Here is an 18,410-nt window from a genome sequence, read left to right on the forward strand (position 1 = left end):
TATATATATATATATATGATTTAAAAAAGCTTTATTTGTTATAAAGAAACAACATTAACTAGCAATTTTATATCATGAGTACGTTCTGTTTTTAATAAAATAAGACTTTGCGTTTTTCTGATTATACAATAGAAGCTAAATTTTTCGATTGTTTGAATTTGTACATTCATAATTAATACAATTTTTCTCTTATTTTTTTAAGTATATATATATATATATATAATATAATTTAATTACTATACATCTTTTCAAATAAAAATAAGAAGCATGCGGTTTATTTCATTTCTTGATGAATTACTTATTTTTCTTTACCTTTAAAAACCATATTTTCTTTAAAGATATCTCCTTTGTACGAATATTTATTATATTCACAGTAAGTAATATAGATATTTCTCTGAGTTTCACTTTATAATGACTGGATAATTATAAATAGAGTGATACAATCTGGCTGCCAAGCAAAGATTTAAACTCTATATAATATCAATATTTACGTTTTAGTAAAGCACTATGCATCTGTTTTCGGCCTTCCTTGGGTACGTTTCTCGACATTTCTTTATCAAGTATTTCTTGTACCGTATTTAGTAACACAGAGTTTGTGACGTTGAGAGGACATAACATGGCAACACAGAGTAGTAGCTTATATAACTTTTTAGTGTAACATAATTATACTTTATTAACGAATTCTAAGGCAGAATGCAAGATTTGTAAAAAACAAATTTGCGCAAATCAGTGGTATACTTTAATATTTCATTCAGAAAATCATAAACATATCGATAGATCATATAAAACGAGATCATATAACTCGATATGGCAATATTTTAGCAAATTTGAAGGATGTGGGAAATGCAATGTTTGTGGTACTACTATATCTAGCAGCGTATACAATTTAAAGCACCACTTGGAACTAAAATATTCAAAGATAGCAAATTTAGTAAACGCACACACATACACAACAAAGAAAGTTATTAAACACGACTCGAACCCATATTACGAACATTTAAGCAAATATAAGGTACAATGCAAGCTGTGTAATGTAACTGTTAATTTAGCAAGTATCAATAAACATTTGAGAAATGTGCATTCACAAAATTATACTAATAAAAAGAAAACAGAAAATGACTGGATATGGCAATATATCAAGATGAACGCATATGACAGTGTAAAATGTAATATTTGTAATCGCAGTTATACGTTAAATGTGAAAATTACATCAAACTTCAAAAAGCACTTGATTAAATACCATAAAATAAATGCACATTCAAAGATTACTGAAAGTACTAAAGAAAATAAAACGCATAAAGCGATAAGACAATTTGAAACTACAGAAAATATAGCAGATGCAAGTATTTATCAAATCGTTCCACATTCAAAAATTCAAGAAAATGAAGATAAAAAGAGGTATATTTTATAAATATAATATTATTGTTTTTTTTTCATTGAGTCCTTATTTATATAACTTTTACATACAATAAATATGTAAAAGATCAGATATTTATCATAAATATTTTTTAAATAAATTATTAATGTAACGTACTTTGGAAACTAAAACTCTTAAGAAAACATTTGATTATAGATTTCATCAGGTAAATGCATATTCTACGCCCGATGAGAATACTGAAGAAAATAAAACGAATAGAATAAAACAATTAATAATTAAAGAAGACATAATAGATACAAGTTTTCATCAAACCGTTCTATATTCAAAAATTGGAAACAACGAGGAAAAGAAATGGAGGTAAATTTTATAAATATTTTTTTATTACATTCTTTAAATTTATCATTTATATTTTTCTAATTAAAATTCCTAAATATTTGAATAATTGGGCAAAGATTTTTGGATACAAAGAGGAATCTTGTTCAAATTTTAAATTCGATTTCTTACTTTAGTCTATTTATTATAGATAAAAACTTAGAAAAGAGATAGTTTCCATATAATATTTAGCTAAATAAGGCTTTTGATTCGAATACGTTTTTAATAATACTAATTATATATATATATTTATTTTATTAATTACTTTAATATAAAATTATGGGTTATTGAAATTTCAGCGCAACAAATAATAGTAATATAAATGGTGGACAAATTCTGTTAACAGAAGGAGATAAAGTATACACTGTACTCTAATGACTTAAATCAGTTCGAATAAGTGAAAAAATTGGTTTTATACATTGACGAGTCAGTTCGTTCGAGAAGTAATTCTTATAAACGAAGTCAAGCAGAGTTTTATATGAATTAAAGAGTATTTATACCTATATATATTTATTTTCTAGTTTTATATTTATCTATTATATTTTGTATTAGACATGTGACATTATAATCTAATCTTATGAAGCACTAATTCATTATATTTATAAAAATAATATTTTAAGGACACTGTATTGATAAAATATGTTAATTTAATGTTTGTTAGATATATAATTTATTCTTAAATATATACATATATTATTGGACAAAATAATTTATGTATAAAATCAGTGTATTTTTATTAATAAAGTGACATTTTTTTCATGAGAAGTATGATATTTAGAAATCTGTAATAAATTAAAAAGAGACAAAAATTTATAAATAATATTCCACTTATTTATTTCAGATTTATCTGTCTTATCGACAGGAATAATAACATCGTAATTATTTCGAAAAATCAATATTTTCTGACTTCTTTTTATGTTAAAAGATTCTAATAACATAATTCACAGTCTGATGTATTTGTCATCAACTTGATCATATTAAAATACAAATCAACTTTCAGCGCTCTTTATTCCGAACATAAAATATCGGGATTACAAAAGAAGATTGCTAGACATGTCAATATTGCACAAAAACAATATTACGCGATAACATATTGGACATAGCTTGCGTATACATATTAGAAAACGTCTCATATTTTTTGTGTTCAGAAATTATTTTTTTTTATGGAATCTGATATCAATCTTTAATTTCGGACACGCATGGAACATTAGAAAAAAGATCTCGAAGCTTAGATTAGCCGTATAGTAACTTGTTCTAGTAACCGATTATCCTTGCTGTAAGCAATATCGTCAATATCGACCGACAGACGACAGGCCAGTTCTCGGGGACCCCCTAACATAGGATAATATCACGCCGAGGAGCAGACTCCGCGCCAGGTGGTCCGGACGCGACTTCGACCTTCGTCGGCTCGCCTCTCGCTTTCTTATGCGCTCCTCTTAAAAGGGGAGCGCTGCGGAGTGGCCGCTCCGCGCATCACTGCGCCCCACTATCCTTCCACGCACTCGCACTCGCAAGCCGGCGCGCGTACGAACAACGCCGTGGCGTCTCTCAGCTGCGGATCCGCGCGGTCAACCTGTTCCGTCCATCCGCCTTCTCTCTTCTTCCTCGGAACCGCGTCGTAAATGGAGGAGCGGAAGGGTCATTAGACCAGACCCCGGAAACCCCAAGAGAGGTTCTCGAACCGCGATTGATTGCACACCGTCATCACGTGGCCGTTCGGGGAAGAAGAGGGAGTTCTTGATACCAATATTGCAATTGTTCTGAATTCTGAAAACAATTCATTACTTTCTTCTCTTTGATTTCCTCGAAGTTTCTGTACTCTTGTGACGTAGAAGTCCACGCCGAGGGTCTCGAACGAATTGATAGAGATGGTTCGAACAAGCTGTATTATTATAATGAGTAGCTGTCTACTTAACGCAGGACTCGCGCAGCAAACGAATTCGAATACACTGTCGAACATTACACGCGCAGGGGACAGTTGGAATGATTACAGAGACAGAGACGTACGACTCTTTCATGTTTCTGACAACCTATTCGTGTGGAGTTCATTGGTACGTTTCCACGCTGCTCCGTGCTGTAGCACCCGACTCGACCGAATGCGAATGACCCACAAACTCGCGTGCATTATCCTCCTTTCTTTCGCGCAGCCATCGCGTCGACTATCTCGGCGTTCATAACGTCCTAATGGGCGGTGGAGGGTCGACTTCGTGACTGTGCGGTTGCCATAGTGCTGCAGTGGTTGCCTTGGTAACACCCAGGACCCGGAAAGTCATTTATCACGTAAAGTCGTGGGTTGTACAAAGAAACCGGAAGACGAAATCGATACTTTTGGTCGGGTTCCGCATGAGAATCTGTGATAAATGAGCTATATAGGTTTTATTATTATACTATATGATTACCTGATCACATTTGAACAATAAATGACTTTCCGTGAGGGTGTTCCACTTGACGTTCGTAATGCTCGCAAGCATAAACTTCAACCTTGTTGTTTTCAAAGGTTAAATAAAGATGAAATAATGCGAGCGTTGGCATGCGAATGTTAAGTGAAATGCACCCTCCTATATAAGGTTATATATAGTCATAAATGAGTGAATGAATCGTGATCGAACGAAAGTGATTTTTAATAATCATCGGAATCATTTTGATGCCATTTTGATCTCATCGTGACTTTTTGTTCTGCTTGGAATGTGTCTAGCCTTACATACTTAATTTGTATACACAAAATGTTTGACAATTGATGATAAAACTCTCGCATAGGCGCGGAATGAACTAAACTGATTGCGAGTAGAACAGTCGTCTTGCATTTTTAGCATCCGTTAACTAATGCAAAAAGTATAATAAAATAGTAATTAAAGGACTTTCGTCGGTTTAGTCCACTCTATTCCTACACGAGACTTTTATCGTTAATTGTCAAACAGCCGTAAACCATCAGTTGTGCATTTCTTGATTTTAGGACTTCCAAGGCTAATGTTTGAAATTATTACTGCTAATCAAAGTATTAATCAAGGAGGGAGATGAATGCTCATCAATCGCGGGATTCCTTTTGGCTACGCAAATTCAATCTGTCATACAATAATTGCCAATAAATTTACAATTTAATTTGCAAATCACCACCACGGTTTTTATAATATTACAAATTAAATAAAAATGTCTCTCTCTCTCTCTCTCTCTCTCTCTCTCTCTCTTGATTTTTGGCTATATACCATACATATATTCGACGGCAGCTAGAATTTAATAATGCAAATAGTGTATTTCAACGTGAAAAATGACAGATTAAAAATATATATTTCTTCTTCAAAAGTGTACTAAACGATTCCTTAGTAATTGAGCTGATGACTGTTTATAATAATTTGTTGCTTGCAGCATTTTGAACGTCTCTAGATTGTGCCTGCAAACGCACATGCCAAGGACTTTCGATTAACCCGGATGATTGCGCCTGCAAACGCACATGCCAAGGACTTTCGATTGACCCGGATGATTGCGCTAATAAAATGATCGACGACGACCTCGATGGAATACTAAGAATTTGATCTTTTACACGTGCGAGATATAATTTTAGGACATTATACTTTATAATTTTAATATTATACTTTATCAGAATGCATAATTAATTAAATTACACAAATATTAAAGTTGTATTTAGAGCGAGTATTTACATATAGTTTAAGTTAGATATAATTACGGCTATGTTTGTTTAAAGAAAATTAAAAACAAATTTGAAAATTTTAGAGCTTTGTTCCTACATGTTTTCAAACTGCAGGTTTTGTGACTGTCAAGAATCTGTGCATTATAATAAAATTTTATTGCACAGTATAATTAAAAAATAAAACTCTAATTTGAATAAATTTAATTAAAAAAATTAAGAAATATAAATAAAACAAAAATTGTATTTATATGCACATGGAATTGAAAAATTTTTCCGTAAAAATATAACACTGTTGAAATGCAAAAATAAATGTCAAAGAAACAAATAAATCTATAAAAGACAGCTATATACTTAAAATAAAGGACGTATGATTATCATACATAAAGTACAATATACTGTTCTACTGTAGAATATATCAAAAATAAAAGCGCGCATTTATTAATAAAAGCACGTTCTAAATTTAGACCTATATTACATAGCAAGATTAATATTCTCGTCAAGGTGAAGCAACGCTATACGCATCCGCTTCCCTGGTATCCGAATGATTTATTGTTCAGGCTCGCTTTCTATAATCTATAACGTCGAGTTTCGTGCGGCCGGAATGATTCGCGCTATCTTGAGAACATCTATTTTTATACCGGCGGAGCGGCTCTGATCTCGCTGCCATCTGTGAAGCGGCACGAAACGCTTCTTCGCGGAGCGGAGAGCTCGGCTACGCGAGCACCTCTTCGACTTCGGACCCTCGGGTACGTGCTCCGGAAGTGGATGTTACGGTTCTTACGATGCGTGTGACGAGTATCTTTTGTTGTAGCCGTTCGTTACGTCGCGCCGATTAATCGTCCCGGGTTCTGATCGAGTTCCACGGAGAAAGAGCGCCAGAACAAGTATATTTATCGCTGCCAGTGGATGCACGGGATGCTTGCTGCGTATCCTCGCTGGAGCACTTCGCAGCTTCACTTCCCCGCGGTGGCCCTGTCGTGAGAGCAATGCATTCTTCGAAAAGTGACGTTTATCCCAAGTTCAATCCCGAGCTGATCTTCGATGTGAGAGATTGGTGTCTCGCGAGGAAATGACATTACGCACTTGTTTTTATATACGTGCAGGTGAAGCGACTGGCGAGCGTTTGGTGACATGTCAGTTAGAACGTAGCATTTGACATTCTGTTTCGTGAACAGGTACACGCTAATAAGCCACTCAGTCTTTGGGGTGTTCTACGAGAGAGGAGTACGAGAGGAACGTCAGTCACGTATCAAGTGGAGTACGAAACAACATGCCTTCTGTTTGTGGTGACATGATTGATATGGCTGGTAAATCATACGTTTCTATAAGTCTGTTATTTTTTTAGGAAAGTGCTGAATTGAAGTACTCTGATACAATAAGTTAGAGTGGAACAAATACAGGCTGGTGTTCATAAGTATATTTTTATTTTAAGACTGTCTTAGGTAATGTCTTAAGATGCTAATACAATTTTTGTGATAGGTTTATAACATCTTAAAACTATACTTAAGATGATTCTAAGTATAAGTTCTAAACATAAGATTTGATTAGGAATATTCTCTGATTAGTTCATGATATCTTAAAATAGTCTTTAAGATAAAAATTGGCTATGGTATTCATAGTCGATTCATATTTCAAAACCATCTTAAATAATGTCTTAAGATGCAGCTTTTTGATTGGTTTGTGAGACCTCAAAACTGAACTTAAGATGGTCTTGAATATAAGGACTGATTATGAATTCTGACCTATAAATACCAGCCTGTGATTGGTTTATGACATCTTAAGATTATACTCAAGACGATCTTAAATATAAGAACCCACTATAAATTCTGGCTGTAAATTAGTTTATAACATCTTAAGATTATATTTAAAACAGTCTTCCTTAAAAATGTAAAAATCAACTATAAACACCAGTCATTTCACTTCAATTTCTTATTGCACCAATATCCTAATATACAACTCAGAACATTCTTTGAGAAAGAACAGTTCTATACATATATATTGTTATATCACACCCATGCATAATACTGTTTCTCAATATAGTAGCTGTGTAAATATTTTTGGTATATGAGAATGATTTTGTGCAGCTGCCTCGCAATCGAGCATAATGGAAGGGACCAGTACGGATAGCGTGGGAACACAGAGTGACATATCTGGACACACAACAGTACCAGGAAGACCCAGAATGGACGTGGCCTGCGTCTTGGATTTGCAACAATCGGAACATCTTGTGCAACGAAAGAAAGCGCTAGACGAAGTTAGACAGGCCTGTAATTTGGTCAATGCCAATATACATCATATACAGGTATAGTTTTTGAATGAATCGACTGTTTAAATAACAACAGGATAGCAAAATATGCATTTTCAACGAGACTAAATAAAGATAGAAGTAAAAAAAAAAACAAACTGTTGCAACACATCAATCTTATCAGTTTCAAACAAGCTTTTTTGTATATTAAAAGTCAAATGCTAGATAATCTTAAGAATATTTTTTATATACTTAAAGCTAAAAATAACTAAAGATACAAGAGTTATAAAAGTAAAGTAGTCTTTGATCTCTATTTGATTTTTCATCTTTTGTAGTTTGAGAAGCTTGATTTTGGCGAAACTAATGTGCTGGACACATTTTATAACGCTGATGTGGCAGTTGTGGATTTAAGTATACAATTGCAACAATCTTCGCTGTTTTATCATCTCGGTGTTAGGGAAAGTTTTGGAATGAAGGAAAACATTTTGCTATATAATGACATAGACACAGAAGCTACAATTAGACTCAAGGTATGTATATGCTTTGTATAGCACATGTATGTTTTTCATTGCTTTTAGAATATAAGTGTGAATAAGTCTCGTACACTCATTGCAAAACACTATATATAATAGTAATAGTAGTGGTAGTTGTAAGACACGAGTGACCTTGATGGTTTGTTAGACTAAGGATGCACTTTATAGCTGTGATCTCAATTAATGCTCTCACATAAATAGATTGCTCGGGGCGCATGAAACCTACACTGTATGCACTGTAGGCACAGCATACTAAACAGGTTCCAGTATTCCTTCATCCTTGAGAAGATATGCATCTAGTAGTTTTCTTTCATGTGAAAAGAATGATTTATAATACGTAAATAATTTTATTTTAATAACTGTTTCCGAAAATTATATAGTATTTAATTTTACACACACAAGAAAATTAAAGAAAGTGGAAATAGTAAAAAAATATTAGCTTTTACGATGTATTGATTTCACTTGCTATTATGCATTCTCACGAGTAGTTTAATCTTGTTGTAGGCACTTCGAAAGTTTTTTTTTCTGAATTTTTAATAATCACTTAGTTATTAACGTAATTATTTTCTATTTGCTGATGTAATTTTCTGCAAGACTCGTTGTTTCGAGAACTTTGAGAAAAGACGTGTTATTTTTACTGTGGTTGGTAATTAGAACGTGTTGTGCGCGGAACGGTACTCGACGTCGGACTGCCGCGGGTTAAACATTATCGGTACCATCAGATGAAATGATGTCTCTGCCTGTTGGGCAAGCACCAAATATGTAATTCTGCTTAATAAGGAGTAGAAAAACGTGAGCTCATACCCTCAATATAGCAGTTACTCAATATAGTACTCAGTATAAACGATTGCGCAAATGTGCACGATCGTTCCCTACGATTTATTACTGATTTGTTATACGTACGTTTCATTTCTATATATATTGTACCTGTTGCACCCATTATTAATTTTATTTGAAATTATTATGTATTGAATAATTTATAAAGATTTGTAAGAGAACTCGAGAAGAAATTTAAAGTGCATGTGTTAAAGTTAATGTATATAAAAAAATATAATAAATAATCATGAAATAACAGATTATGAGAAATTAAAATTAAATCCAGTTTATTAATTAAACATAGATTGTTGATAATGGAGTACATAAAGTATGTCACGGAAAATGATTTGTTCGTGTAATTTTTTAAAATCAGTTATTATATTTTTCTGATAGCGTTTATCTAAAACTATTCTTTTTAATTACAGTATGCATTATTTTTTGAAATTAATTTACACAGAAATATGTCTTTTGTACAGTTATCCTGTGGCAGTTACACATTTGTTTCGTATCGCGTTGTGGAATCGTGTGGATCATGTGTAGCTACTAATCCAGCTACCAGCAGAATTACAGGCGAAGAAACAATAGATCCCAAACAGCATCTCACTCTGAAACTCAAGAAATTGTTTCAGGATGTAGAAATACAATCCAAGTAAGCAAATATGAACATTTTTTACAAGCAGAAATTTTTAATCATTACCCTATAAAATGCAAAAAACATTTTTAAAATGTTTTAATGTACAAAATTTTTATTAAAACCAGAGCACATATGAAAGAGAAATTTCTGGCAGATCTACGTAAGGCGCGTGAGACATATTCCGGAGAAGAACTTTCCAGAGCTCTGAATAACATGCGCAAACGTTTAGATGATCCAAATGTTCTATCAGGAGAGGTCGTTTTAAACGTTCTCATTTCATTCCGGGAAATACAGGTAAAATAATGATAAATTAATATTACTTTCCAATAAAAATTGTACTGTTATATAAAAATCTAGATATTTACATTTACACTTGCTTTAATATTATTAGGATTACGATGCAATGGTACAACTGGTTGACGATTTGAGAACTATACCAACTCATAAGAATTATATAAATACTCCAGCTATAAGATATTTGTACGCGTTTGCTCTAAATCGACGAAACAAAGAGGGCGATCGAGAAAGAGCATTAAAGGTTATCGAGAAAGCACTGGAAAAAAAGGAAAATCATGTTCCTGATATGTTGTGTTTATGTGGAAGAATATATAAAGACATATTTGTGGAAAGCAGACACACAGATCAGGAGAGTTTAAAGAATGCGATTCACTGGTACAGAAAAGGTTTTGAGGTACTGTATCCGTATATATTGTTTCTCTATTATTGAGACCATCTCGGTTAATATATATATATGTTTTGTTATTATTATATTTATAGGTTCAGCCTAACGAATATGCTGGTATAAATCTTGCTACTTTATTGGTCATAGCCGGAAATGAGTTCTCTAAAAGTGAGGAGTTACAGCACATAGGAATGGTATTAAATAACTTAATTGGCAAGAAAGGCAGTTTACCGAGCTTAAAAGATTATTGGGATGTAGCAACGTTCTTTGAAATTAGTGTATTAGCGGAAGATTATTCGAAAGCTTTGCAAGCAGCTGAATGTATGTTTAAATTGAAGCCACCGAATTGGTAAGCATACGAGAAATAAAGTTTGGATTTATTTCACGAAACATAGTATGTTTAGAATGCAGAGTAAAGTACATATTTCAGTACTTATTTTAATTAATTATTTTAATTTGTAGGTATCTGAAATCGACAATTGGCAACATATCACTGATAGATAGGTTCCGTAAAAAAAATGAGGAAGCTGAAATTGCACCGGAGGAACAAATATTTAGTTTCTGGATGGACTACTTTGTCGAAGCTACAAAGCCGGAGGTTGGCGATAGTATACGGTTTCCAGTAAGTTGATAAATGGAATCGTTCTACTGAGGATCCAGTTTCCAATTCGGGAGATTATGGCTTATATAGTTATGTGTTACCAATCCAGCTTACTTCTGTACATTTTGGGTCAAAGTAAGAATAATATAAAACTGCTTTTAGCGCAGATTTATGGATTCACTCTTAAAAATCAACTTCCCACTTTAATAATCTTTCCAGTAAAAACGCTTAATATATAACAATATTTTGATTTAGATTTTAGTGTTGGAACCAACAAAAATTTTAATGCCGAGTTATGTAAACGTGAATCTCGGTGCGGAGGAGAAGTCTATACAAATATGGAATTTATGTCTGGATAATATGAAGAACAGTTGCAAACAAGTTCACGATTGGTTGTTTACTGCAAACATGATACGTAGCGTAAGCCTGTACAAAAGGGATGAAAGATGTCTTTTTCTGTACGTTCATCAAAATTCGGATGATTTTCAAATGTATCTACCATCAGTACAATGTAGGCAAAGATTTTACGACTTGATCTTAGAAATGACTAGAGATCAAGAAGGCATGGTTACAGATTTGGATACTTACATGACTGATGATCGTATGAAGGTTTCTATCAATTTTAATATCACTTATAGTAGTATATGTACATACAATTTTAAAAATAATTTTTAATTTTTTAATCTGTGTTTTTTCAGTTCGAGTATGAATTGGATGATCAAAATAAGCGTATAATTCTCGGTAAAGGTACATACGGCGTAGTGTATGCAGCGCGTGATTTAAATACGCAAGTCAGGATTGCGGCAAAAGAAATTCGTGAACGAAATTTGGGCGATGTACAGCCTCTTCATGAAGAAATTAAATTACATAGTCAATTGAGGCACAGAAATATTGTTCAATATTTGGGTTCTGTAAGCGAGGATGGATATTTTAAAATCTTTATGGAGCAAGTTCCTGGAGGTAGGGAGGGAGAAAGACATAACGTAACACATCAAGAAATTTGTGACCAAAATGTGTAAACATTCATAATTGTTATAAAATTTTAGGAAGTTTATCAGCGTTGCTAAGATCGAAATGGGGTCCTTTGAAAGAAAACGAATCAACTATCTCATATTATACTAAACAGATGTTGGAAGGTCTTAAATATCTCCATGATCAAAAAATAGTTCATAGAGATATAAAAGGTACATAGTTTGTAAAGTACATTTTACGTTTATTTGTTAAAGGAAATAGTATTTTTATCTTTATAGTTATTTTCACACAAATAAAGTTAAACATATGATTTAGGTGATAATGTATTGGTAAATACATACAGTGGAGTAGTAAAAATTTCTGATTTCGGTATGTCCAAACGTTTGGCTGGCTTATGCCCGAGCACAGAAACGTTTACTGGGACATTACAGTACATGGCACCAGAAGTTATTGACAAGGGTCAACGTGGTTATGGTGCGCCTGTAAGTTTATATTTGATTAAATGTTTTGTTTTGAGAATATAGGATAAAGACATGTTTGTATCATGTATGTCGCAATAACAGTTATTCAAATGTTTCTCTAGGCGGACATTTGGTCTTTAGGTTGCACGATAGTTGAGATGGCCACCGGCAAACCTCCGTTCATTGAGCTAGGTTCTCCACAAGCAGCTGTTTTTAAAGTAAATTGAGAATATTACATTAATAACATTTTACATATTTACTTATCTAAAGTCTGATGTATATATGTTTGTTTGTAGGTGGGATATTACAAAATACATCCTGAGATTCCGTCAGAGTTATCTGAAAGAGCAAAAAGTTTTATATTACGTTGTTTTGAGCCAAATCCTGATATAAGAGCAACCGCGGCAGAGTTATTGGAGGATCCATTTCTTAATGAGTATATAAATAAGCATAGCACTGTAGAGTTTTATAATTTTTTTTTTTACAATCGTACAGTAAAATGCTTATTTATTATAGAAAAAAGAAGAGCAACAGATTAGTCGCGCCACCAGATTTCAGTAGAAGCATATCAGTTCCTGCAGATAGAGCGGAACGTTTGGGAAAATGCGATAAAACAAATAATAATCATATTGTCTCTGCCACACCTATACAGATGTCTCAATCCGATGATAGGTATAATAAAATTTTTTATTTTTGTTATATATAATGTATTATGTGCAAGCATTTTTTCAATCCGTGACATTTTGCCTTTGTTGTACTTTTATTGATTTATTTTATTTGTATCAAGTAATTTTTGTTGCTAATTTCATCTTTTATGTCGCTTGGTGGTAATTGTTAGATCAACACTGAAACGTTAGGAAATGTCATTCACGAAACTTGATTATTTTCGTATAATATTATGAAGGAATAACAAATTAAAATTGTATATTGTTATGTTGTATATTGTAACGTGAAAATTACGTGTATTTTTACTTTGTTTCCAAATTTTTAATATCCACATATTCTTTAATGAATATATTAAAAATATTTTATCGAAATTGCATTCTACATATAAAGAATATAATACAAGGATATAATATTCTTTTATGTGAATGCACGTGGCAAAAATTGTAATTACAAAATGTGGTTAAATTTAGTGGAGGGTTAACGAAGTCTAGCCCATTGAGGGAACGCAGTCCAGCTCACCTATTGTCCCCCATCAGTATGCCTACTACAACCCTCTCTTTTAACAGGTATGGTTCTAACTTCGTAAATTGTTTATACGCAAGTAAAGTATATAACTAAAGGAATATTTTGTTTTGTTATTTACTTATTAATAAACATAAATTATGTAGGGATTTTTTATATGATTATTTATCATGTATATTAAATGTGCAAAATGTTTAATCAGTGTCTTCAAACTGCTTACGTCTTGTATAAAAAATATTTGTAGTTATGCAGTTATTACTTTTTGCTATTAAATGTTTATGCGTTTATATAACAGCAATATATAACGTTTCGATATAATCCAACTTTGTGTAAGGTGTATTCATTTCAAATTTTCTTTATGTTTTGTGTAAGTAATATATTATTACATATTAGATGAAACATTATTATTAGATATTCTAAAGTGTTATTCGAAAAGAAAATAATATAATTACATTTTACCATAACAGTTTTGGGATTTATCTTAAGTATTAACATAAATACGTGTTAACATATAACAGCTTTGCTAAAGGATTAATATAGTTTATGTGAATACAATTTATATATAGTAGAACATAATTTGTATAAAACAGCTTTTTAACATTTGACTTATCCTATATAAAGCTTTTTCCACACAGCTTTTTCTATAACTACCTTTAAACAATAATATCCTCAAAATAGGTAATTTGAGTATTTATGTACATTTTATTATATACGTATATCATATTAAATATATAGAGATTATGTATCTTTTTCTCTCTTTTGATATATTATTTGTAATAATCTTTTTATATTATGTTCCTCTATGTTACATGATACAAGACTAATCGAATTTTTATTTGTATAAATTATTAAATAACTGAATAATACCAGAATATTAAAATGTTTAAAATACAAAATTATCACTTTTATAGTCGTATGTAATATACGTTAATAATCTTTTGAAATACAATATTAATAAAAGTTTATTAATATTACAAAAATTGTGATATTATTTATTTATATCTTTCTAGTACAATAGGGAATACTCCATCGATAGAAACTAGTGAAACTGATACAGCTGGTGTCTCAATGACTAGAAGAAGTTCGTCTGGTGGCTTATTATCACCAGAAGTTGAATTAGGAGGTAAATATTTATATGTACCATTTCATAGGATTAATATCGGAAATTATTTTTGAAAACATAAAAAATGTATTCAGATCACAATATAAATAAATATTGTAATCGTGGGCAGATGGATAGGTGAAAAATTGCAAATTATCCATCAGTCCATGATTTATTATGATATGATATTCATTTATATTTATGGAGTATATTGGAACAAAACAGGACAACCAGGACAAAAATCTGGAGAAGAGCAAGAGGGTTTTTATCTGTTAAAGAAGGATAGTCAAAGACGTATGACATTAACAAGGGTTCTCAATCAAGATGAGGCAAAAATTTGTGAAGTTTGGATGAGAGGTATACATCAAGCGGAAGGACAAACTGTGTTGCAAATGGTATTTATATACTGAAGTATCACATTGTGTGTTGCAAATAACTGTCGTCATATATGTAATTATTTATCATTATTTTAGAGTCACTTAGTGTTGCTCATGCGTGGCTTGAGAGATTATATAGCAGAGCAAAATCAGGATGTAATAGTAACCGCTATTCGAACACTGAAAGAGGAATTGGATTTTGATTCGACCGCTATTAATCATTTACATTTGGCTATTTATTTATTTCAAACAGCAGTAAATGAGGTTCTCAGAATGCATAGTATAAAGCCACATTGGATGTTTGCTTTGGACAATTTAGTAAGAAATGCTGTTCAAGCTGCTATTACTGTCTTATCTCCCGGTAAGTATTCTTTTCTCTCAAATGAAAATGGGAGCGGTAGAATAAATCATCACATATTTGACAGACATTATTGAGAACAACTCACTCCTGTGAGTGAAAGAAAAAGTATTTCATTTTAGCCACATTCTCACACGTTATTTAGTATACGAACCAGATGTGTATCTTAAGTGTAATACACGTGAAGAGATTGAGTATGTTATCATGTCAACTCTAAAAATATCTCGAGGGAAAGTCATCACTAATAATATGGGATCTCTTATTAACGTCACGTTCAGTAAGAGGATTACCGCATTCTATTTGAGTTCACACATATCTGGTTAAATTTTTTTTTATTGAAAGTAAAAAAATTAATGTATTCAAATTTGTGATCAAAGAGTAGTACACAATTTATTATATGGGATGTGTTTTGTTACAATTTGTACTTAGAATTGGGTGCCAACTTACTTGGACAAGAACGAGTACAATCTGGTGGTCAAGGCCCTGAGGAAGGGTCAACGTCTGGGGTATCAACGGTAAATTCTGTGAAATCTCAAAAAACCGCTGACTCTGTCGATAATAAGTATTGGAAAGAATATAGAGATCAAATGGGAGCATTAAAAATGGAAAATATGAAGTTACTTCAAGAACTGATAGAAAGTCAGAAATCATATCAAACGTTATTGCAACAAGCTCTCGAAGAGCAGAAAGCCCAAGTTAATACATTGACACATTTGTGTGAAAATATTAATAGAAGATCAATGAGACAGGAATCAGGGTACGAAAAATTATCATTTTATTTACTGTTGCATAATCATTATTTATTATTCATAGTCTATTACTTGTTGCAAAATTATTATTTTATTGTTGTAAAATTATTAAAATGAATCAATATCCGCTCAAATTATTACTTTATTTATTGCTATTTCTCACGTGTTGTAAAAAATTTGATTAACTATAGAAAGGTATTTTTTTTTTTAATATTTGTAGTTATAATTCTTGCATTTTTGGAAATATATCTCAACAATCCTTAACAACTATTGATACGCACAGTACGGTTTCACATCCGGATACAGCCGTTGTCGATTGGTTACAGAATCTTCAAATAGATGAAACATCAATCGATAGGGTAAGTATTTGATGAATATCTGAGAGAAATGAGAATAAAAATAAAAATAAGTGTCATGTTATTTATTTCACATGTAATATTTATGAATGGTTTTTTAATACTCTTAGATTTTATATGAGGAATATACATTGGAAGATATTTTACATCATGTTACACGAGAAGATTTCCGTAGGCTAAACTTGAGGTAAAAATGCTTTCTATTATTTAATAATAATAGCATATGTGTGTAAAGAGATAAACATCTTATATATAATTTTAGGGGAGGGATTGAACTCAGGATATGGCAAGCCATATTGAAACATCGGGAGAATAATGAAAATTAAATTGTAAAAATTACAATACAATTATATATTTTACAATCATTTTTAGTGATAAAATGTCACTAACAGCTGGAGTTTAAAGCAGAATAAATTATCTGCTTTAATTAGGTTGCCATAAGATAACTATAATGATCTAAAGAAAAGTCTAATGATTTAAATCTAAATTTCAGTCGTACATATGTTATGTTATGTTCGGTATAAATTCCCATAAAGAGAAAGAAGGTTTTCTCTGTGAGACAATGTTATAATGATATTACTGATTTATTTCGTAGTTCCTAATGTAGATGTGCTATTACTCTTTATAGAGCCATTGTATAACAAATCCGTGTATAACGATTTATGTTAATAAGACGTATTATGTCTTAGTGTTTTTTTCACAGATTTTAATTACTTTGCCAAAGTTGATATTAGAATGTGAAAAACCAGTATTTGTGCATGGAATATATGCTTATACATTACATTTTCTTATTATAAGGAATTTTGTAGCTTTGATTTTTAAATTTAGCATTTAAAAACCAGGTTAAATTTAAAAGAATCGTTTTTACATTAAATAGCTAAATCTAAAAGGATTAAATATAGTAACAAAAAATAACAAAAAGAGATTATGAATATGAATCATTAATAATATATTTGATATTATATATTTTATTCTAAAGTTTAATGATGTCTTCTGTTATGACAGAAATAATAGATACTTCCAATGGCTGATAATAAAACTGATTATATCCTATTTTTATAAGATATAGATGGATATATTCATTGTTGAATAAACAAATCTAGAAAATTTTGGTTAGAAACGGTCTATATTTTCTAAAAATAATTTTTTTATGTAATAATTGTTTATTATTACAAATGTAATAGACAGTTACATAGTTCATCTAACGAATCTTCTCAATGTCTTCATGAATAGAGATGCAATTATTTACGGTGCCTTATAGTGCCTTATAGTGCTTAAAAAGTTCCAGTCAAGAAAATATATTTATTATATAGAATAAATATGTGTAGAGAGTCATATCATTCACATGAACTAATATAAAATATTCGCTGTTGAAACCTTTTATGTTTTTAAAAATCAAAATTTTATTTGTACGAAACATAAATCTTCTTAATATAAAAAAATGAATGCTTTTATGTCGATATTTGTTATGTGAATAAGGATGCTTTTCATAATTTTTATGAGAGTTTTATATTGATTCGTGAATTCAATTAGTTTCAGGCTTTGTTCAACTTTTGTAGATATGGATTTTTATATGACGGAAAATCTCAATTTTTCTTCCATGCAATTGTAAAAAGAGAAAATTGTCTGTGCTCTGTGCAATGCACAATATATTTTGTACAGTTAAATTTTAACATATAATAATCGAGTTACGCAGGGATATCTAATTTTAATAAATTCTCGAGAGAGATCTCACTTCCTCGAAAACTCGATGCCTAATGCTTTGAAGGCTATATTGTACAAGGTGGATTGAGCTTAATTATACATACACTGATATTGCAATATATGATCTAATGACTGACAAAATTAATATTAATGCAATATTTTTGTGTAATATATACTAATATATTAAAAACTGTAGAGCGATATTCTGATTTTAACAAACTCTCGTTTTGATGCTT

The 18,410-nt window shown here is 31.3% G+C and overlaps 1 protein-coding gene across 1 annotated transcript; it reads left to right on the forward strand.

Moving 5' to 3' along the window:
- Nucleotides 1-6,590: 6,590 nt before the first annotated feature.
- Ask1 (apoptotic signal-regulating kinase 1) lies at nt 6,591-16,902 on the forward strand. Its single transcript, XM_018537109.1, has 22 exons — nt 6,591-6,703; nt 7,481-7,698; nt 7,977-8,171; nt 9,467-9,639; nt 9,750-9,918; nt 10,016-10,315; nt 10,402-10,655; nt 10,769-10,928; nt 11,163-11,516; nt 11,606-11,867; nt 11,954-12,091; nt 12,195-12,361; nt 12,463-12,558; nt 12,637-12,776; nt 12,857-13,012; nt 14,539-14,651; nt 14,856-15,025; nt 15,104-15,368; nt 15,795-16,122; nt 16,335-16,473; nt 16,581-16,657; nt 16,733-16,902. Exons 1-22 carry the CDS (start codon nt 6,667-6,669, stop codon nt 16,794-16,796), a joined length of 3,975 nt encoding a protein of 1,324 aa, XP_018392611.1. The 5' UTR covers nt 6,591-6,666; the 3' UTR covers nt 16,797-16,902.
- Nucleotides 16,903-18,410: the final 1,508 nt, after the last annotated feature.

This window comes from Cyphomyrmex costatus, unplaced genomic scaffold, assembly GCF_001594065.2.
Source record: "Cyphomyrmex costatus isolate MS0001 unplaced genomic scaffold, Ccosl1.0 scaffold164, whole genome shotgun sequence".
Taxonomy (NCBI): domain Eukaryota; kingdom Metazoa; phylum Arthropoda; class Insecta; order Hymenoptera; family Formicidae; genus Cyphomyrmex; species Cyphomyrmex costatus.